The sequence below is a fragment of the Alternaria ventricosa genome (assembly GCF_023758065.1).
Source record: "Alternaria ventricosa strain BMP 2768 chromosome Unknown scaffold_10, whole genome shotgun sequence".
NCBI classification, from domain to species: Eukaryota; Fungi; Ascomycota; class Dothideomycetes; order Pleosporales; family Pleosporaceae; genus Alternaria; species Alternaria ventricosa.
Window position 1 is genome coordinate 705,522 of NW_026055690.1, and position 21,637 is coordinate 727,158.

General features: G+C 53.4%; 5 protein-coding genes across 5 annotated transcripts; 3 read left to right on the forward strand and 2 right to left on the reverse strand.

The window, feature by feature from the left end:
* Positions 1 to 4,936: 4,936 nt before the first annotated feature.
* J4E93_006315 (uncharacterized protein) lies at positions 4,937 to 5,569 on the forward strand (the record flags this gene model as incomplete). Its single annotated transcript, XM_049344231.1, has 2 exons — positions 4,937 to 5,429; positions 5,496 to 5,569. 2 exons carry the CDS (start codon positions 4,937 to 4,939, stop codon positions 5,567 to 5,569), a joined length of 567 nt encoding a protein of 188 aa, XP_049198666.1.
* A 589-nt stretch (positions 5,570 to 6,158) lies between these two features.
* Positions 6,159 to 7,066, reverse strand: J4E93_006316 (uncharacterized protein; the record flags this gene model as incomplete). Its single annotated transcript, XM_049344232.1, has 3 exons — positions 6,159 to 6,637; positions 6,694 to 6,754; positions 6,890 to 7,066. 3 exons carry the CDS (start codon positions 7,064 to 7,066, stop codon positions 6,159 to 6,161), a joined length of 717 nt encoding a protein of 238 aa, XP_049198667.1.
* A 3,920-nt stretch (positions 7,067 to 10,986) lies between these two features.
* Positions 10,987 to 12,404, forward strand: J4E93_006317 (uncharacterized protein; the record flags this gene model as incomplete). The annotated part of the gene is made up of 2 exons (XM_049344233.1): positions 10,987 to 11,881; positions 11,938 to 12,404. 2 exons carry the CDS (start codon positions 10,987 to 10,989, stop codon positions 12,402 to 12,404), a joined length of 1,362 nt encoding a protein of 453 aa, XP_049198668.1.
* A 1,276-nt stretch (positions 12,405 to 13,680) lies between these two features.
* Positions 13,681 to 18,360, forward strand: J4E93_006318 (uncharacterized protein; the record flags this gene model as incomplete). The annotated part of the gene is made up of 13 exons (XM_049344234.1): positions 13,681 to 13,708; positions 13,777 to 13,853; positions 13,919 to 14,359; positions 14,408 to 14,470; positions 14,523 to 14,901; positions 14,952 to 15,284; positions 15,496 to 15,885; positions 15,947 to 16,516; positions 16,567 to 16,605; positions 16,767 to 17,396; positions 17,451 to 17,487; positions 17,923 to 18,089; positions 18,158 to 18,360. The coding sequence occupies 13 exons, from the start codon at positions 13,681 to 13,683 to the stop codon at positions 18,358 to 18,360; spliced, it is 3,357 nt and encodes a 1,118-aa protein (XP_049198669.1).
* Positions 18,361 to 18,778: 418 nt separating this feature from the next.
* J4E93_006319 (uncharacterized protein) lies at positions 18,779 to 20,721 on the reverse strand (the record flags this gene model as incomplete). Its single annotated transcript, XM_049344235.1, has 4 exons — positions 18,779 to 19,395; positions 19,444 to 19,673; positions 19,731 to 20,012; positions 20,159 to 20,721. 4 exons carry the CDS (start codon positions 20,719 to 20,721, stop codon positions 18,779 to 18,781), a joined length of 1,692 nt encoding a protein of 563 aa, XP_049198670.1.
* Between the last annotated feature and the right edge of the window lie 916 nt (positions 20,722 to 21,637).

Below are 21,637 nucleotides of genomic sequence, written 5' to 3' on the forward strand. Positions count from 1 at the left end.
TCACCAACACAGCTGTGAGTATAGTGAAGAGCGCATCAAAAAGTTTAATGAACCATCTCCTCGCTTCCAATCACAGACATCAACAGCGTGTCATGCGACCCCTACTGGCATCTCACCAAACACTACAGACTCCAAGATTCGCCGCCGTGGGTGCACGCGTCAATACTGACTCCGACCGCTGGATGCGCACTAAGAAGAGGACGATGAAATGTCTGGCAGCAGCTGTTGAGTAGCAAACATCGATGAGAAGACTCCGTCATGTACTGTAGTACCTGGCACGCGCGCACTTGGTCTCACCTAGCTACGACCGGCGATTCACTGACGTAGGCACGATGGACCCATAGTGTCGGGGTCCTGTGTCGCGTACCGCGATCTCACGTCCTACGTAGTACCCATAAGCCGTCACACGCCTCTCAATAAATGTCCCTACACGTTTTGATGCAAAGAAGGAATCCAGCCAGTCGCATGGGGTCGAGGGTGCGGTATCCGAGTGAGGCGTTCTCATGAGTCGCGTTTCCAAAAATGTTGCCTTGTTCGATACTTGCAACATCAAAGGCCTTGGTGCTTGCCAGCGTGACACTATAGATGTTTGCACTAGAGTCGATAGATGGACTCTGCCTAATTAGCAAGATATTAATGCTTCTCTTCAAGATCGGTTGACGCGCAATGTGAAGCGACTGAGATTGAGGACATACTGACCACTTGATGTCAAAATCTCTCGCAAACGTCGACCCTGGTAGGCTACATGAGCACTCGAGTGATGCGAGCTTTCCTCCACAGTCACGCATGATGCGCCGTCAGGGACTGGTAGGCAGTATGCCGGATGGAGTGATGAGGTCCGGGCTCAAGTGCCTTCAATTCGAGTTCTCTGGAGCACGCCTTGGCCTTAACTGAATGAGGCGATGTGTTTGGATTGTATAAACACACAACAGCATGGAGATCTGGGTGCGGTCTTCCCACAGTCTGACGTCGCTCATGCTAGCGGCTGAACCCGTGTAGCTGTCTGGGTAGATGTAAAGGAACTGGTTACTAGGGTCACGTCCACGAACAGTCCAACTGGTTGCTGTGTGGGCGTGGTTCGCAATCTCTGCTCATTGCACATGCAAAAAGCCGGTGGCAGATTCTGAAGGCGCTAGAGATTCCTTGAACCTGTACGATCTCGAATCCAGAATCTATTCTTGCATGCGCAGGGTCGCAGTGTACCTGGAAGAGCGGCGATGTGCGAAACGTCGTACAGGAAATTAATCTCCGCACCTCACAATGTTTTGAGACATTCTCGCATGGGGATCCAGTCGACCCTGAAGTGGCTGCGGGGCGCTCCCAACAGTATGGTCGACGGAATGCCTGGCTTTGCAGACAGATCTGATGCAGATGGAATCGTGCAATCTGGAAGTCATCTGAGACGAACATCCCGATGTAGAAGTTCCATGTTTGCTTTTCCTCGGGGAAGGAGCGGCACGCCATGCGATCATCTGAAATGGCTATGGATTGACCACGCATGCGTCGGGGTCGACAGAGTCGATGACAGATATGAGCAGTACATCCCGAGTATCGCTTCCGATGGAGTAGATCCGAGAACAAATTGCGGATAAACAACTCGATAGCCCTGAACGTCAGTTGAAAGAGAAGGGCCATACGTTGAGCTTTACGCATGATGCGGACGCAGAGATCGATTGGTCAACAAGGTAATCGATAAGTGGCTGTTATGGACATGTAGTTGTGGAATAGCGAAACGGAGTAAAGGAAGCGCAAGCGTCTGAAAAAGGGTTGATGAAGTGGGACTTGGACAAAACTTCGGCGAGGTTTTGCATCTAGCGGTCAAGTTGACGAGTAGGCCCCAGACTGTCGGATCTCGTGATGAAAGAACCTGTCCAGTCATGTGGTTCCGGTCGCTGTAATCCGCTTCCGCGAAAGCACCACATCATTTTCAGCCTCCACGATTCGACAAATCAAATCTCCAGTAGACCGCATATGGCGCTAAAGTGAGCAGTCCTTCCTTCGCATGCTCTCGCGCATGTTGCGCAAATCGGATACGGCCACTAGGAGGCGGGACGAGGTAAGGGACAGGGGCGCCCTGTCAAACGACCGGTCGTGCTGGGAAACCTCGAATCCCGCAGGAAATGCTAGACCACAGACCGGGGTCAAAGAAATAATAAGATTTCTCGAAGCTCACGATAATCAAGAGCTCAAAAATATACGAGTGACAGATATAGTGTTATCTCGAAGCCAAATATCGGCCGTGATGAAAATCTCGTGTGAGCAGATCTTGTACACAAGGCCACACATGATGGGGATGCGGCAAATTCCTTTTGGAACCCTGCAGAACCGGTTTGCGTAACAACGTTCGGAAGGCAGACCGGGAGGACGGCAAAATCGAGGTAGGAGGTGTTACACGATCCGGTAAAGCTGGGTAAACAGCTCTCTATGAAGCTGACAGATGTCTAAGGTGCCAGCCATGTGAGAGCTGCACGTAGCCGTTCGTAGCACGAGGATCAGCTTCCGAGTATTGCTATTCTGGCACGGATTGACCCGCGGAGAACTTCGGAGATCATTAGTGATGGTATCGAGAGTTGCATCGAGTTCTTCGGAAGGAGGTTGCGGAAGTGATGTTCATGGTAGATGGAGGTGGCTGCCAAAAGGGCAGGCGCGCACGGACAGTGTCCTTGCTGAGGCCTGAGGTAGGAACTTGTCTTTTTCCGCCAAGCTGATGGCGATGCCGCAAAGTGCAGCGGCGCGTGTCACGCAGGCTTATACCAGGGCGATGGACCGGTAATTGGTGGTCTCGCGGAGGCCACGCAGCTATACCATGACGTTGGTCCGTGGTCGTGCCTCGGATCGGCAATCGTGCGATGCTAGCCGTAGGGCGGACCGGCGCTACTGGCTGGGAGATGCACATCAAGAACGCCATGCTCCAGAGCTCCATGGGCGACATGATGCTGGCGGCAACGCTAAGCCGATGCGCAACACGCACAGGGACGGCGTGATTCACCATGCTAGAAAAGAGGGAAGCAGGCGGACGCGTTTTGGAACTGGGCGACACTCAGCTCAGACCAATAGCGCAGGGCGGCAAGCCACGAGAGACCTGCAGCCCACTGCAACAGGTAAAAGTCTTCTAAATGCTGGCAGTCCGAGGAGTCTGTATAAGACGGCGTACTCACCGTCTCTGAGCTGGCCGATTGACTACAGGAAGCAGACTGCCGCCCAGAACTCCAAGGCATTGGCTCCAGACTCCTTCATCAAGTGAGACAATCTCCATCTCCTCCGCCATCGACGACGGTCCACGACGTCCCGAAGCCGCTTTCAGGCTTACCTCCAGCCGTGTGCATAGAATAGTGCTTGACGTCGAACACGGCAGCCAAGGAGAGGTACGTCGGAAGCGTTTTGTTGATTGCAGAGGGTGTGGTCCTGGAAAAATGGCGCCCCATTGGCGGATCTGTCGTCAATGCATCGCAGTAATGGGTGTTGGATGAGAGAAGACACGTCTGGCTGTGTGGGCAAAGCATGGCTGATATACAACAGCAGCATAGAACGTCACAGGACTCTGACAAAGCCGGCGCCTTCTAGAGGCCCCGAAGAAGCCCCTGCCCAGCCGACATCGACGCTGCAACCGTGGGATAGAGGCACAGCCGCTGTTGGCATCACCTTGTCAACTCGCGTCTGGCACGACTCGCACAGCAAAGAAGTGCAGCGTCATCGTGACACGCCACACGTCAACGGCCAAATAATATCCCGCACACGCTCAGGAACAGGCGGGCGGGAGTGACAAGCCAGAAGGTGAGCAGTTCATTTCGCTTGGTTGCTCGTTCATCCTGTCCTTATCCTACATCCCTGCTGCCACATGGCCGGCCGGGTTCCTGTGACGCATCACATTCGTCAATTTCCCTGCAACACCATCTGCTGCATCTCTACCACACACTCCGCGCTCTCTTTTCCTTCTCTGGCCGCCCGTCGTCCGCCCATGTACGCGTCTCTCCGCCCTCCGCGCATGGATAGCTGCCCGCCTTTTAGCCGCATCGCTGCATTAACAGCGCAGAGGCAGGCGCAAAGGGCAGTCTCTCCACTGGAGGGCCGCCGGGATGTGGGGCAGTACCGGGGGCCTAAGCGGGCTGGCGAGCGACTTCCAAACCTCAACCTCTGCCTATATCCGTCGAAATATCGCTTGCTGCTGCACTTTTGCTCTTTGCTAGGCGGCTATGAGATTAAAGGGCCCTAGTATTGGGTTCAACTGCACCGAACGATCCATCGTCATCCTAATGGAGGGGCGGCCCCATGTTCACCAAGCGAGTTTAGATGAGAGGTCTGACTCGTGGCTTGACTTCATTTCCTATATCTTTACTATCCAACACCGCCTATCATGATATAAGGCCTCGTCATATGTTGGAGTCTCTTCACAGTCATTTCAGTCAACTTGCCCACCAACAATTTGTTACTTTCCTTGCTTTGTCCACATCATTTCCCGGCCGCCTCAACAACAAAAGACAACATTCCACCACATAGCAGCAGAGCTATCATCTGTCTGACTCACGGTCTTTAATGAAACTTTACTAAGAGAAACAGGTTCAGCCTTCTTCAGATGCGAAGGGGCCCACGACGTGGACGAGGTAGAAACCAACATCCGACCCGGGGCGCATCTTCTCGGAGAGATACGTCAAACCCTCCATCAGCATCCAATTCCAGGACCACTTCGCGACATACCACCGCCGGAAACAGCCGCAGCCACGCGTCGCTAAGACGCTCCGCTCGTATCGCGGGATTACTCAACGGCGAGACTGATCATCAGCTAGCCAACGCCACATCCTCGATGGCCGACGTCGCAAGACCAAGGGCGCTAGGAAGCAGGTCCGTTCGTTCAAGACATCACTCCGGAAACGCCCGCACTTCGGGAAGATCAAGGTCAGGTCAACATTCCCTGTCCCCGGAAGAGATCCGGTACGCCATGGACATTGTGGTGCAGCCACCGCGAACTGCTCGAGTTGGTCAGACTTTGCCCGGATCCATCGTGGTGCGATTACGAACCACAAACGCGGACACAGATGAAGCCGTTGCAGACTCGACCAACCTGGTTGCTGTAGCCGCCCTGGTACCTGGCCCAAACACCCCAGCGTCTGTGGACACAAATGCTCTCAATGCGCTGCTCACGGGGCGTGTCTTCGACTCTATCCACCCGTTCAACGATGATGAAGCAGACGGATCGATTGCATCCATGGACATGGCCGACCCCCATGGCGTAGGCTACATGCGCTTTCCCGAGCTCATCATTCGCCAGGCTGGTACCTATCGGATACGGATCACGCTCATCCGTATTCGTAGCTCTGCTACCGACCCACCAGTCACGTCTGCAGGCAACGGCTTGGCAGTGCATGTGGTCGATAGCAACCCAATCGTGGTCAATGGGGGTGGATCTTCGTCAAACATGGCTGCATACAATGGTAAGTATCTAGTGGCAACCTATTGATCTTCTTCAGTTTCCTGATACTTTTTTGTCGCATACATAGGGGACGGCGATGTTGACGATGGTGGTTGGCTTGAGGTCCTGCGATCCATTCAGGATCGGCGCATCTCGCGGTAGTGCTATGTTTCGGTCTTATGTTGGGTGGCATCTTGTACGATTAAAGGGTTTCTTCTGGGCATCGTGATGAGTTACGGGGAAGCAAGTGTTTTGGTTGCATGTGGAATGACCATATCGTGAGACTACGAGTTTGGTGTTGGATTGAGGCCTGGGCTTGGTGTCAATCGGACCGCAGGGTTTTGCAGGGTCGATGAGGGAAACGTTGCCATTTTTCTTCGTTTTAGATGCATGATATCATTAGCTTTGTATGCATGCCTCAGTTGGAGGTAAAGGAGGCACCATAATCAATCTCTCATGCTTTCGAACTTCCGAAATCCATATACACCCGTTCAATCAGGGCCTCTCCGGGAAGGAAGTGTCGGCAGCACGAGTGCTCTCATACGTTTGCGACCACTGCAATGCTGAGGGGCAGGCAAAAGTTCTCCAAATCACGTCACCGAGTGGCCTGTTCAAAAAGCAGCAACTCTGATATTTGTGACCAAACAGAAACACCGCAACCGACTATGCACAAGTCCAACCCAATCATTGTCCTTCCTTCACCACCTCCACCTCACCACCCACTACCCAATCACTCACTCCAACCCATATTCTACTCAAAGTCGATATTCGCGCTGGGGCTCCCAATGCCAATAACGCTACCACTTCCGCCACCCGATCCAGTCGGCGTGCACTTCCTCCACGCAACATGAAGCTGCTGGGTAAAAGCAACAGTAGCATCATCATTGCTCATCTCACCCGCCTGATCAGCCTTCTTATTCGTAAGCGAAATCCTGTTGTTGATGTTGAGGATGCCGTTCTGGCCACACGGCGACCAGATGGTGGCGGTCGTCTCAACGCTGTCTTGCTTAGTGTAGACTTGGCCGGTCAGGAGGGCGCCGCCGCCTACGGCTGACATACGCGTGGTTTGCGTCTTGCCGGCGTCTTGCGAGAAGTAGTAGGTCGTGATGAAGCTTCCGGTTACGCCTTCGTCGAGGCGCGCCCAGCCGTGGTAGGTGGCGTCTACGACGGCGTACTGGAAGCCGCCCGGGTACTTCAAGTTCAGGTGGAGTTGGCAGTTCTTGCTGCGGTCTGGAGGAGGAGTGTTAGTATGTTGTTTTCATTGAGGAATGTAGGTTCAGTCCTACCTGCTGGTACAGTGCCGGGACCGATGTAGGTCTGGAATTGATCGAATCCGTAAGTGATGACCTGATTGTAGTGTAAGCTGTTGTTCTTACCATGCCGACTCTCCAGCCTTTTGGAGGTATATAGTGCCATAGATCGCGGAAGTAAGACTAAATCCGTCTCCTAAGCCCAGATGGGTAGTCTTGAGATCATACTCACAGTCTTGTCGGTCGAGGTACTGGTAGATACGGAGCCTTGAGGACATCCGTTACCAGAGTACGACGTGTCAACGATAGTGATCTGCTCTGCGGGAGGAGCATCCTCGGAGGTAGTCTGAGGCAGAGGGTTGGCTGCGGCGAGGACCGGCAGGAGGAGAGCAGCGATTTTGGGGTGCATGTTTGCTTGTGTTGAGACAAAGACCGTTGGTGGTGGTGGTGGTGGTGGTGGTGGTGGGTGTTGAAGTGAGTGTTTTTAGTGAAGGCTGTGGATCTGCGATGGGTTTCAACAATAAGGCATGGAGACATGCTTTATACACCACAACTTTTCGCGGCTTTAGACCATCACGCCGTGCAGTGCCTCGCTATGCGACCTTGAATCTGTTCCGACATGGACATTGTGGTAGTCTGGAGACAACGTGGTCTGGAAACAGCTAGCTCAGCTCCCAAATTTAGCTTCGGGGGGAGTAATTCGGTATTAAGACAACGGTATCTAAACACTGAGCCAGGGGGGTTGAGATGCTCCTTAGATTGAGTGATCTGGTACCGCCGAAACCGGAACCTAGACGATGTGATGAATACGAGACTATGACCAAGAGCAACTGAAGATGAATGGAGGTCAGCAAGCTACAAAGGCAGTGATCTGCGTTGCATTCAGAGGTCTGTCGCACTCGGCGGCCTTCCGGTGGTGGCGTGGCATCATGATCCAAGAGGACAAAAAAGCATTATAGTGAGAATACGAAAAGCTTGGGTGTATCTTTAATTGCCATGTTGCGTGCAGCGAGGCTCTGGACTTGCATGATAGTGCTCTGCCGCGGATTGACGCGCTTAAAATAGTCTCCAGCATCGGTGAGGTAATATCGCCGTACCTGGGGTGGAGTTGAAGATCAGGTGATGCGTGACCGGCAGCCAAATCGACGAGCTCGGATAGTATAGCCATATCCAGGTCCCGAATTCCTGGGGTATTGTGCTTACAGAATCTGGTCTCGACTGGTGTTTCGTAATTTAACCCGCAATATGTATGCTCGGTAAACGGGTCGCTTAATTGGGTAATATGCGATCTGGTAAATCCTCGCTCGTCTCTTCCGATCAATATGCAGGGTTTACCCGGGATCATCAGCCATAAGGTGATCTAAGCTTGCGGCTTCAAGCAGAAATGTACAGACAAGTAGAGTAAAACCATCTCCACTTGTTGTGACTTCTCTCAATTTCCTCGCATATGAATGTACATTAATCGATCCGTCGGAGGGTTCCGTTCGCCTCAAGCCTCGGTTCTGCCAACGTTCTCGCCTCCGGATAATTCGATATACGAAATCACAAGACTTGTTGATGCTGCCGTTCTGTTCAGCTCATGCGTCTGGTAGAGAGTCGTGAGGACAACTCCACGCCCTGGTGATCAATTGGCTCATCCGCACAGTTCAGGACGACATGTCGAAGGTCTAGATCGTCCAAGAAGCTTTGTTTTTGCTTGCAGTACGCTCTTCGTAGATCATAAAGAAAAGCTTGCCACACCAGGAAACTCAAAAGTGCCGGAGAGATCAAGGGAACAATCGGCCTTGTATGCGGACCGTTTGAAGCGTCCACGTGCCAGCTTTTCCAGGTCAGAGAACAATGTAAGTTGTCTCCATGACACCAGAGACGCAAGCTGAGAGGATCGTTGCAGTAGTGTAGTCTACAACTACCTCCTTGGTAAGCTTGTCTTTGACGTACTCGGTCGAAGTCGGTAATTGAAATAAGCCCCTCCGCATGTGTTGAGACGAAATGAACGAGACGACGAGGCAACCGTTCGCGGCCAAGCTCTGGAACCCGATACAAGCTCTCAATATGTGGGAGCTCATGTTTCTGGCATGTACCCGATGTCCAGATCCTGCGATCGCATCTACCGAACAGATGACGACAATGCGCTCCGGGGCGTCGATCGTCACCCGTGGAAGAGGGAGTACATCCTCGCTGGTTGCGCTGAGCAATGGCCGCTACGATTTGTTAAGTCCGAATGTAACCCATTCGCCGTCATCAGTGGGCTAGGCGGATCTCGGCAGCGACACCGTATAGAGATACGTCCGGCCGAGCTGTGGCTCAGGAGGCCTAAGTGGCTCATGCGCTCGGGGTTGTTTACGTTTCGCATCCGCGATACCGAGAGTGAGTTGGTCTATTTGCGGTGGCGTTTTTTGATACAGACTTTGCAGAAGCCTAGAGGCAGCTGAACATGCGAGCAGACCTACAGCATGAGTCGCTAAGTTATTTGTGAGCATGTGTTTGGTACCCCGCGATTAATCCGACATGTTCGATGACAAAGTCGTGGCGGAGGCGCAAGCCAAGAGGGCGGGACATGCCTGACGTCAAGCCACAGACGACACTGAGGGGCCAGAGCATTGGCAACAAAGCTGAAGAGTGCAGACGGACTTAGTTGAGAGATGGTGACAGGGCAGCCGTTGACGCCCAGTAGCGGTAGCAGTAGAAGCGTGGTGAGGCTGAGCAATGCCAGGGCCTAGCCAAACCTTAGGGCGCTAGCGAGATCGACCGAGCCGTTTAGGCAGTCTCCACTCCGTGTGTTCCGGAGCGATCCACACCGGATTTTCCTTGTCTCCTGGAATCCATCACCACAGGATTAGCAACAGCTGTGCTAGATCGTCGATTATCTCGCCAGCGCACAACAGCGCATCGTGGGGTGACCCTGGGAACAACCCCTTCTAGCGACTATCGATAGTGTTGAGACGCACGAACGCCATCCCGAGTGTTGATCAGGCAGATGAATAGCAAGGCCGCAACAACAAACTGCAAAGACGACAAGGGATCCAGTAGGAGGATACTTGCCGTATACCGTCAGATTCGGTCCTCGGCCCAGAAGGCTGGCCGAGCAGCGTATAGACCGGTGTACGAGCGGGAACGCGAGATCTGCCGGGCACCAGCCAAGGGAGGGTAGGGGATTCGGGCCCCTGAGAGTCCCACGGTACGCAGCGACTCCCTGCATGACCTCTGCGACGTCCATCGACAGCATCTTTACGCGAGCATCCACATCGTCACGTCTCCAGAGAATGAAGATGGCTAGCTCAGGTATCTAGCTCCTGGCCGAAGGAACTCAGATTTCGGCAGCCCACATGTGACTCGCATCGCCGCGGATGGAGAGAAGCATAGTAACTGTGGCATCTTAGCCATCATGCGGCGCTCGCGTCTTTACTCACAATGTGCTATCCATGTGCAAATCGATGCAAGTACCAATGCTTAGCACAAGATCTGAGGAAATCCATCGCGGAGGATCCCCCCAACGGGTGTAAACGACGGAAGGAACAAAGAAGTCGCTTTAGGCAAGGCTGAAAAGATCAACACCGCTGAAACGTTCACACATACAGTCTACCCCTGATGAGCTGATCGGGACTTCTGCGCGCGCAAGTCTGCTTCCCTGAAGGCAGACTATTGATATGTCCAACAGTAGTTTCTAAGCTAACCGGATAAGTGGGGCTTTAGAACCCTTCGGGACGACGTCGGGATCAAAAATAACCTAAGCTTTCGCTTAGCGATTCGCTTTGACCGTGATGCAAAGCCTCGGGTCGTCGATACCTGCAGCGGCATCATTGTTGGTGTGTCGATCTTTGCTGTAGTATCGTCTCAAAGGTTTGTATAGCATCGCATCGCAACACCATGGCCTTGAGAGCTACAGCAAAGCCTTTGACCTCGTCATTTCGCGACGAGCTGAGCTGATAAGACTTGCATCTATCAGGTCCAGACTCAGCCTGCCATTGGGCTCTCATTGGTGGCGGCCTCGGTACCTGCATGCGTACTGCACGTTCCTGGCGTTGGCGACCACGACAGTTCACCCGGAGCTAGGCTAAAGTTTGGTGGACTATTGTTTCCAGGCACTGCCGCCAACTCTTTCAGGAAGACAGGTCGAACTTACCGGCCATGTTTTCGTCTCCACCCATGACATCGATCTCAAATCAGTAGTCAACCACCGAGGTCGATAGGGCATGACTATGTGCATCTTATGTATATAAGACCCTCTGGCACACTGGGCAGTAACTCATCATCAGCTCTTCAGCATCGGTCCTTCACTACTACAATCTCCTACACTACTCTCGCTACTCTCCTATTCGATCTTTCGATATGCGTTACTCTCTCTTCCTCGGGGCTGCTGCCCTCGTGGCCGCGTCTCCTGCGCCTCAGGCATTCGATATCAACCAATTCGATTCCATGACCAACAACCTCGCCCAGGGCCCCAAGGCCGGTGTTGTCTCTGAGCAAGCCTACAACCAGGCCAAGGCTCAGGATGTCGCCGCTGCCGCCGCTACCGGCGCTGCTACTGCTCAGCAGGCAAAGAGGACCGTTAGTGCCCAGCTTGAGGCACGTGACCCTACCTTCTGGTGGAACTGGAACCAGCAGCATGACCCTGCTCCTGCTCCTGCTCCTACCAAGGCTCCTGCTCCTGCCCCCACCGCCGCACCTGCGGAGAACCCATCCTCTACCAACCTTGCACCATCTTCGTGCACACCAGTTAGCTGGACCAACACCTTCGCCTTCACTGCCGATCCCGCTTGTGCTACTCAGATCGAGGTCGGCACCTACTGCGGTTTCATCAACCCTGATGACCCATGTGCTGCTCAGCCCAACGCCTACGGCCCACCTACCACCCCCGACACTGCCGATGCTTTCAAGAACAACGAGGTCTACCACAAGATGGCTACTAGTGCTAAGTCGCCATCTGGGTACGTCTCCTCTTTCACTGACCTCAGCGCTTCCGTTGAGGGCAGCGGTTACCTCGGATACTACGAGCTTACCAGCTACGACACTGCTGCTTGCGCCGCCAAGTGTGACTCTACCTCCACTTGCACTGGTTTCAACCTTTACATTGAGCGTGACCCCAAGTGGAACCCGCGCCAGTGCTCTTGCGACAAGCCCGACTCTGTCACCCGCTTCAAGTGCACTCTCTGGGGACAGGACGTCAAGAAGGAGTCTGCTACCAACGTCGGCCAGGGCCAGGACGGATTCGAGGTCGTGATAGGTAAGTTCTGGCTGTCCGAAATGCATGTGAGACATATACTGACTTCGTACCTCTAGTCGGTTCCAATGGTTACAACAAGGGCACCTACAACCCTCCTACTCCTCCTTCCTGCAGCAAGCCCCAATCTTGCGGCCACAAGCTCCACAACCAGCAGCCCTACTGCATGGGTCAGACTACTTTCCCCGGTCCTTTCGATCCTTCTCTCTGCGCCGCCTACGCCCAGAAGCAGAACGAGGTCAACCGCAAGCACGGCATCATTGGCGCATGGCTCTCCATGTTCGGCATGAACAAGGGTGGCTGCGTCCAGTTCCAGGCTGCTTACCTCGAGAAGGACGGCAAGGGTTTCGGTACCCACTGCCGTCTCTTCACCAAGAAGTTCCTTGCCACCCAGGCCAACCTCGACATCAGCGTCGGTGGTACTTCCAAGTGGGGCTGCCAGAAGTCCTTCACCTGGGACGTCGATGTCAACGCCAGCTTCAACTGGGGTGGCTGGTCTTACTTCAAGAACAAGCGTGACGAGTAAATGCTCGCTGCTCTCCCGACAACAACAACGACTTATGTCCGCATCGCATGGGCGCACCAAAATTCGAGATGGTGATGGTTGACGGTGGATATCATGACTAATACTCTTCTTCGTTTCTGTAAATAACTCTTTGGCTTTACATTGAGCATTAGCTCGTCGCATGGTCACTCCTTAGTATGATTTTAGCATCTTGGTAGTCGTAATGTAACAATATGTGCTCTTTGAACTTGCCTTCTTCTGCCAATCTCAGTACCGTCCCGATTGAACCAACTCATCTACTTGGCCTGCCCAAAAGATCCCACTCGATCGTACGATAATTTCGACAGTGGAACTCGAGCAGTCAACTCTGTGAATTCAAAGACCCCACCACGTGTGCGCGTTGCTCGCCTGAACAGGTCTGCAGCTTACATCAAGATGCACACATGTAAAGAGAATGATCTGAAGTCAACGTAGGCTCCAGGGTGTTATGTTTTTGTTTTCTTGAACGAGGTGCTAACAGGATGCGTTGGTGGACGGAACCAGAGACACCAAGCGCGCTTCGAACGGAAGATAGACCAAACGGTCGGGACTGTGCCCCACAGCGCGTGATCGCCTGGTACGAGCGGGGAACCTTCACCCATCTTCCGTGAGAGGACAACGTTCTGAACAAAGACCCGTATCGTTCTGAATTGTAAACCTTATTGTCAAGCGACCAAGACGCACTTTTTTCACTTTGAAACCATTGCGAACGCGTGCAGAGGAGAGAAGTGCATCCTAATATGTCTCGTGGGCTCGTGAATCCTGGGCTTGGTTCATGCAGGGCAGGGTGGAGGAGTGCGGGGAAACACTGCGCGGTCGTGTTTAATTCGGCAGAACACAAACACGACGAAGGAACGGCGGCCCAAAGGTACCGCCTTATTGTACCACCATGCCTCGCATACCGTGGCACTTTTGGTGCTCACTCACACTGCATTTTGGCCCTCTTTCAGCTGCTAGCCGCGCCTTCTTTCGGAATAACTTTGGATATCGCCAGCAGATGCGGGTTTCCAGCTTCTCTCTTTGCTCGTTTTCATTCGAGACAGCATGAGTCCTTCTCTGAACTGTCTCGCTGGCCGTAGGGCGCTTGCCCTTCGCCCGCAGCGGGGCAGCTTACTTGCTACTCTGAAGCAGTGTGCTGTCACCTCTGGTCTGAAAGCAACACCTCTGCTGGAACATGGTGATCGTTCTTCAAAACATACTTTGGCTACAACAAGCCTTCGGGGAACTACCCGCCCGCAGCCGTTGTCCCTGCAGCACCATGTCTCGCAGGTTACCGCTGTCGCGCGGTATGCATCCGGGCAGGCATCGGATCCGCACGACGAGGAGCTACCTAGCACCCCGCCGTTCACCGCAGGTCCTTATTCCAACCTCACTATTGGAGTACCCAAAGAGAGCTATCCTGGCGAACGAAGGGTCGCGATTACGCCACAGGTATAGTCTCCCCTTGTATTCGCTGTTTTTGAGACACACACTTACTTGACAACCTTATTTTGCAGAACGTGAAACTTCTACTCAAGAAAGGCTTCTCACGCATTCTCATTGAGCGTGGGGCTGGCAGTGCTGCACAGTTTACGGATGAAGCGTTTGAGCAAGCTGGCGCGCAGACAGTCGACCGCAGGAATGTTTTCTCGGAGAGTGACATCTTGCTCAAGGTCCGGGCTCTTAGTATCGATGGAAAAGATAGCGAAGTGGATGCCATCCGAGAGGGCGCCACCGTGATCTCGATGCTGTACCCGATGCAGAACAAGCCAACCGTTGATCGAATTGCTTCCCGCAAGGCCACTGCATTCGCAATGGACATGATCCCGCGTATCTCACGAGCGCAAGTTTTCGATGCACTGTCGTCAATGGCGAACATTGCTGGTTACAAAGCCGTCCTGGAAGCTTCCAATACCTTCGGTCGCTTCTTGACTGGTCAAGTGACTGCTGCTGGAAAGGTGATCGTCACTTCTCATCCAGTTCAAATCCCTGCTAAACATTGTTAGATTCCTCCATGTAAGGTTCTAGTAATCGGCGCTGGAGTTGCTGGCCTCAGCGCCATCGCTACAGTAAGGTCCTGAATCTACTGAACTCACAATTCTGTGCTAATGTGGGAGCCAGGCTCGACGTATGGGTGCCATTGTTCGTGGTTTCGACACTAGGTCTGCAGCACGTGAGCAGGTCCAATCTCTAGGTGCGGAATTCATTGAAGTCGATATCGCCGAGGACGGCTCCGGAGCTGGCGGCTATGCCAAAGTCATGTCCAAGGAGTTCATCGAGGCGGAGATGAAACTATTCTATGACCAGTGCCGAGAGGTTGATATTGTCATTACCACTGCCCTGATCCCAGGCAAGCCCGCACCGAAGCTTATCACCAAGGCCATGCTCGGCGCAATGAAACCCGGTTCTGTGATCGTGGATCTAGCGGCTGAAGCTGGTGGTAACTGCGAAGCTACTGAACCTGGAAAAATGGTGGACTACAAAGGAGTATCCGTTATAGGTATATTTTCGTGACTCCCTGAGGTGATCCAATACTGACCGCGAGTGCAGGATACACCGATCTTCCATCCCGTCTACCAACCCAGTCGTCAACTCTGTATTCCAACAATGTTACCAAGTTCCTGCTATCGCTGACCCCAAAGGACAAAAAGGAGAAGTACTACGATGTCGATCTTACCGATGAAGTTACCCGCGGCGCGATTGTCACATACAATGGCAAAGTCCTTCCACCAGCTCCACGTCCAGCCCCTCCACCTGTTCAAGCTAAGCCCGCACCTTCATCTGCCGACCAAGTCGCCAACGCTGTTGCCCTCACGCCGTGGCAGACGCAGACTCGTCAAGTAGCTAGCGTGACAGCTGGCATGACTGCTGCTCTCACTCTGGGTAAATTCACGAGCCCACTAATAATGTCAAATGCCTTTACTTTTGCGTTGGCTAGTCTAATTGGATATCGAGGGTAAGGTAGCCGCCACGGTTAGTTTCCAAAATATCTTGCTAACTTCCTACTAGTATGTATCTCTCGAACTACGCTTTGGCTGCGCAGCGATTAGAGCCGTTCTAGGAGATATTACTGTTCGAGCTAACAACCTGATAGTGGTCTGGGGAGTGGCACCTGCCTTGCACTCTCCGCTTATGAGTGTGACGAACGCCATTTCTGGTATCATAGGTGTCGGCGGCTTGTACGCTATGGGTGGCGGCTATCTACCTGAGACCATCCCGCAAACCCTCGGAGCTTTGTCGGTTCTATTGGCTTTCGTTAACATCTCAGGCGGGTTTGTTATATCTAAGCGTATGCTCGATATGTTCAGACGACCTACTGACCCCAAAGAATACCCCTGGCTCTACGCAGTACCCGCAGCTCTGTTTGGTGGCGGCTTCATCGCAGCAGCTTCCACTGGCATGGCAGGTCTGGTCCAAGCAGGTTACCTTGTCAGTAGTGTTCTCTGCATGACCTCGCTGTCAGGACTTGCGTCGCAGACAACAGGTAAGTTACGACTGTACGAAGCGCATGTGAGACGTTTACTGACTTCTTACCCCTAACGTAGCTCGGCGCGGCAACTTCTTGGGTATACTTGGTGTTTTCTCCGGTTTTCTCGCTTCCCTGGCGGCCGTCGGCTTTACTTCTGACGTCCTCACCCAGTTCGCTGGTCTTGCTACGGTGGGTACTGTTGCTGGACTAATGATCGGACGGAGGATCACGCCTACATCGCTGCCCCAGACAGTCGCAGCACTGCATTCGGTCGTCGGTCTCGCTGCTGTACTCACAAGTATCGGTAGCGTCCTGGGCCACTCTGGAGACATCTCAACTCTTCACATGGTTTCCGCTTACCTTGGTGTTCTCATCGGCGGTGTCACCTTCACTGGATCGATTGTCGCTTTTCTGAAGCTAGCTGCGAAGATGAGTTCGAAACCTCTGGCGCTGCCTGGCCGACATCTCATCAACAGCACGTTGCTCGGAGCGAATGTAGCAACCATGGGCGCCTTCTTGACCTATGCGCCAGGTGCACCTCTCATTGGCGCTGCATGTCTCGTTGGAAACGCAGCTCTGTCCTTTGTCAAAGGTTACACGACCACTGCTGCCATTGGCGGAGCAGACATGCCAGTCGTCATCACAGGTAAGCTTTGACTGTACGAAGTGCATGTAAGACACAAACTGACTTTGCAGTCCTGAACGCATACTCCGGGTTTGCCTTAGTAGCCGAGGGTTTCATGCTGGATAACCCTCTTCTAACAACAGGGTAAAGTAGCCGCCACGAATAGCTCTTAGGATATTTTGCTAACTTCTTACTAGTACGTAGTCTCCCTGCTGCGCTTTGGCTAAGGCGATTCTGAGACATCTTACTGTTTGTGCTAACAACTTGATAGTTGGTGCCCTTATCGGAGTATCCGGCTCAATTCTGTCTTATATCATGTGCGTTGCTATGAACCGCTCGCTCACCAACGTCCTCTTCGGCGGCATAGCTCCCACAGTTCAGTCCCAAACCAAGGTCGAGGGCGAGATCACCAAGACCACATCGGAAGAAACAGCCGAAGCTCTCGTCAACGCAGAAAACGTCATCATCGTCGTCGGTTACGGAATGGCTGTATCAAAAGCACAGTACGCACTCGCCGACTTTGTCAAAAGCCTGCGTGCCAAAGGCATAAACGTACGCTTTGCCATTCACCCAGTCGCAGGCCGCATGCCAGGACAATGCAACGTTCTCCTTGCCGAAGCATCTGTCCCGTACGACATTGTCCTCGAGAGGGACGAGATCAACGACGACTTCCCGGATACAGATGTCACCCTCGTTATCGGCGCAAACGACACCGTTAATCCCATTGCGCTGGAACCTGGTAGTGCTATTGCGGGTATGCCGGTGCTGCATGCGTGGAAGAGCAAGCAGGTTGTTATTATGAAGAGGGGTATGGCGAGTGGATACGCTGATGTGCCCAATCCGATGTTCTTCATGGAGAATACGAAGATGTTGTTTGGTGATGCTAATGAGAGCTGCAACGGTAAGTTATCGCTTGGAGTGATTCTCCCTTGAGAACTTGCTAACAAGACTTTAGCTATCAAACGCGCATTAGAGGAGAAGATTAAGGGGCTGTAGATAGATTTCGCATGGAGGTTTAAAGTACCTGCATCATAGTCCGTGATCCATACATAGTCTTCCAAGAGAGTGCTTGCATAGTCCACAGCAACAAAGATAGTCTATCACGCAAATACGCTCATTCAGAGCAACCTATCTTCGCTGTCTCCCGCAGGATCACAAATGGTTCGCATTAGATCCATCTGGCCCACTACGAGAAATTCGATGAAGAGCGGGGCACACCCACACCCCTGTCAGCGACGCGCCGTCCAGCGCGACCCTGGCCCGATGACGTACCCTGGGAAACCAATGTATCACCAAGCCAGGGAAACCTGCAAAGCGCAGTCATGTTGTAATAGCTAACGCCTCGTCAAGCTTCCCAGATCACTCTACACTGCACACGCGCATCGTGAACAGATTACCGTATACATACCAACCAACAGATATACTAGACACCGAGAACATAACATCAGCAACATGTCTCTCCCCCTCCTCTTCACGATCCCGCCCTCAAACCGCCATGAGTTCCTCCTGCTTGACACATCCTCCAAGATCACGTTGAAGTCGCTCAACGCGCAGATCACTTCTACAATCTCCTCCAGCCCCAACTGCGCTGAATGTACGTCGAAGAAGACCACCCCATATACCAGACAGCTTGCGACATCTCACTAACATCTAATACCATAGTCATGGCGAAGCACAAGGCCACCGACGGACCCAAAGAGACGATCCAAGAGTTCAGAATACACTGGGATACCAAGACGCGGGATGGAAAGATCTGGCCCGAGTACACTGTCGTGACGGATGAGAACTTTCCGGCGATATTGGAGTTATTGAAAGCGAATCCCGTCATGGGTGTGTTGGAGATTAAGCTGGGTAGCTCAGAGTAGAATAGGGCAAAATAGGACATACAATCACAGAATGACTGGTCACGATGAGACAAAGACGCTGCAGTTGTTTGAGAATATCGTCTTCGTATACATTAGGATGCGACGACGGGAGCATTGCTCTAGCCTAGTCGTGGTTCGTTACACCCGAAGTATATATACATAAGAAAGCTTCGATACATATATATAGCGTCGAAGTGATGTGAAAGGAGAGTGCGCCAAAAGGTAGTCCGGCGTCGAAAGCCAAGTGGAGGGTATCCGTAAATAACCGATGAAAACGCCAATGTGTAAAGAAAATGCCGCTGGTATGCCATACCCATTAGGCTCATGCAACATGTGATGAAAGCGCCGTGTTTGTAAAAGATGATCAAGTGAACAGAATGCCGCTGCTAGGATCGAGAACTGTGCGATCCCTCGTGTGTCACTTGGGCGACTTGTCTGTTGGCTCAGTGATCATCTGTTGCCAGTGTACCAGATCGCGACTCAAGAAGTCCATCATCTGAGTAGTGCTCAAGTTCTTGAACTTCGCCAGGTCTGTATCCTCGTCCTTCTGCTGCTCTTGGGCCGGTTCGCCATTCGCTGGTTGGACTGCTGGAGCGAGGCTTCCGTGCTTCTCCCCTGTCGCCATCTCAACCTGTCGCTGAGCTATGTAGCTTTGCATAGCTCCGGCTGGCCTTCTTATATCGTTCCAGGAAAGTTTCTGCAGCCGCCAATTCTTTGTCTTGGTAGGTTTTTGTCCAGCTGTTCCATCGCTGCTATCATGCCCATTGCTCGCTCCGTTCGTCATGTTTGTTTGTGGGGATTGTGCAATGTCGTTCTTGGGTGAAGTACCATTGGTCGCGGGCATGGTGTCTCTTGAGTACTGATTCCGCCCAAGTCGACCACGAGCCTTCTGTGGTGGACGCCCACCTCTCCGTGGGGCAGGCGCAGGCTTGGGTTCTGCGATGGGAGTATCGGGGATTGTAGCTTCGGTCGCTACTGGGGCCATAACGGGCTCTTCGATGGTAGGGGCAGGTGTGGGCTCGGGTTCCTCTGTGTCTAGCGATTGTCAGCCAAAGCCTTACTTCGTTGAGCACGACATCATACCGTCTCCCTTTCTTCGCTCTGCACGGCCTTTTCGTCGATTCGCTGCTTCGTTTCGGTGACTTTCGCGCTCCTTCTCGCGCTGTTCTTTTTCGCGTTGACTCTTTGCCGCAGCTCCGCGAGGTTTTTGCTTAGGAGCAGATGCCTTTGTACTGTCGTCTTCCGATTCTACCACTGGCGAATTGCTAGGGGATCGAGAGCCGGTCCGCTGTCGTTTGATCTCTGGCTTTGTCCTGCAGATTGTCAGCTAGATGTCTCTAGCGGCACGTTGAGCGACAAGCAAGACTCACTCTTCGCTATCATCGCGGCTCCGCTTCTTTCGATTGCCGTTCTCTGAGGCTGTTCCGCCTTCATGCTTGCTTTCTTCGAGCACCTTGCGTAGCACCTCGTCTTCGTCGTAGGCAGCTCGACTGTTCATGGTCGACCGACGCTTGCCAAAGGAATCTACACTCGCCCTATTGTTGCGATCCTTGTCCCTGCCTGGGTGTCCATCCGACTCCTTGGAAACAGAAGATTTGCGGTTCTTGCCGTGTTGTTGGTCGTAGACGGGGAGGTATCGGGAGTACTTTTGACTAGAATGGCAATCTCGTTAGCTCTCCATAGATAATAAAGTAGTGGTCGCGCAATGGAGGAAGTCTAGGGCTTGAGACCAAAGGCAGAGAAACCAGTAGCGGGGTACAGAGCTCAGATGAGAGCGCCGATAAAGACAAGCACGTACCCTTTGGGACTCGTTGTGACCTTGTGGAGGTCCTTTCTGCACTCCTCGCAGAAGTACTCGTCTGGGCTGGCCGCTTCGTCCATGATGCCTACACAGCCTCCGTGTTGCCAGACCTTGCAGACGTCGCACTGAATGAACAGTCCGCCAAGTTCATCGGCTTGAACCTCTGGGTCCGCGAGAGCAGACATGGACTTGGGAGCGTCGGATGGTGGGCCCGGGTACTCCTGGTAACCACACACGCATCGGGTGACCTCATCCTCTTCTGCGATGTCGTCCTCGAGCTCGTCATCGAGTTTCGCCGACTCATCCTCGTCATTGTCGTGCTCGCGTGTTCGTCGGCGGGTCAGAGGCGGCTCGGGCTGCACACCGTGAGGCGCTTCTTCGGGCTCTTCCGAGGAGAGCGAGTGTGGGGTCGAAGACTTTGGCGGCGATGTCTGTTTGGGGTTGACTCTGGATGCACGATCGGTACGCGCTGATGAGACGGAGGATGAGGAGTTGCTGTGCGTTGCGACGCTGGGTGGGGGCTGGGTGGTGCGAGCCCGCGATGATCGTCGCGGCGACATTGTTCCTGTAGCTGTCGCTATCGGTAAATACAATAGCTGAGCAGTATATGAGCGAGGGCGATGCTGGCGAGCTGGGTGGTGTCGGATGCGCTTGGGAGGGTGACCGGCCGAACGAGGTCAGAGGCGGGAGGAAGGACTAGAAGGACGCGGTAGTGGACCGTGACGTGACGGAAGCGATGCAAGTCAATGGCAGAGGCGTCGCTATCGCGCAATGACGACGGTCTCGTCGGCGACAGTGGTGTCTGCTGGAGCGCAACGGTGACGCTGCAGGTGCGGAGACGGCGGGCCAAAAGCTCCACGAGCTTTAGAGCGCGGCAAGGGAATGGATTGACGACTGGAAAAGAATGCCGAGGTGCGACAGGAACATGATATGGCTTCGAGCGGGCGTCTGGGGAGCTGGACCGGGACAATGCTGTGGGAGTGACCGAGCTGCCAGGACTCGATTTTACTCCTCACGCTCTAGCGGGCGGAACGCGAAATGGGTTCCATTGCCCAGGTGGACCGACACGCCAACCGTAATCCCCGTCACGTGACGTGGGCTCAGCCGACCCTTGCACCCTTAGCAGCATTGCGGATCCGTGCGCGTAGAGGCTGTCGACGACTTTGGGGGCGTACAAGGGAGCGAGACGGAATATCTGCGACTTTGGTCTGGGTACGTTGAGCGCTTTGAGGGAATATCGGTGAGGGGCACAAGGTGCTGGCTGGCAGGTTTCGATTCAGAAGTTGCCCAGTGATCCGCAGCCGATGAGGCAGTCGCGCTAGCTCGCTTCGCGCGAGGGGTCCCACCGCCTGCGTGCTTTGCCACTGGCCCTTGGTTCACGCGAAACACATCATTACCGCTCGAGCGCCTGTCACAATACCTTACTGAAGGGGGGAACTGCACACCCTAAAGCGTACATCGACGCTACTTATTCAG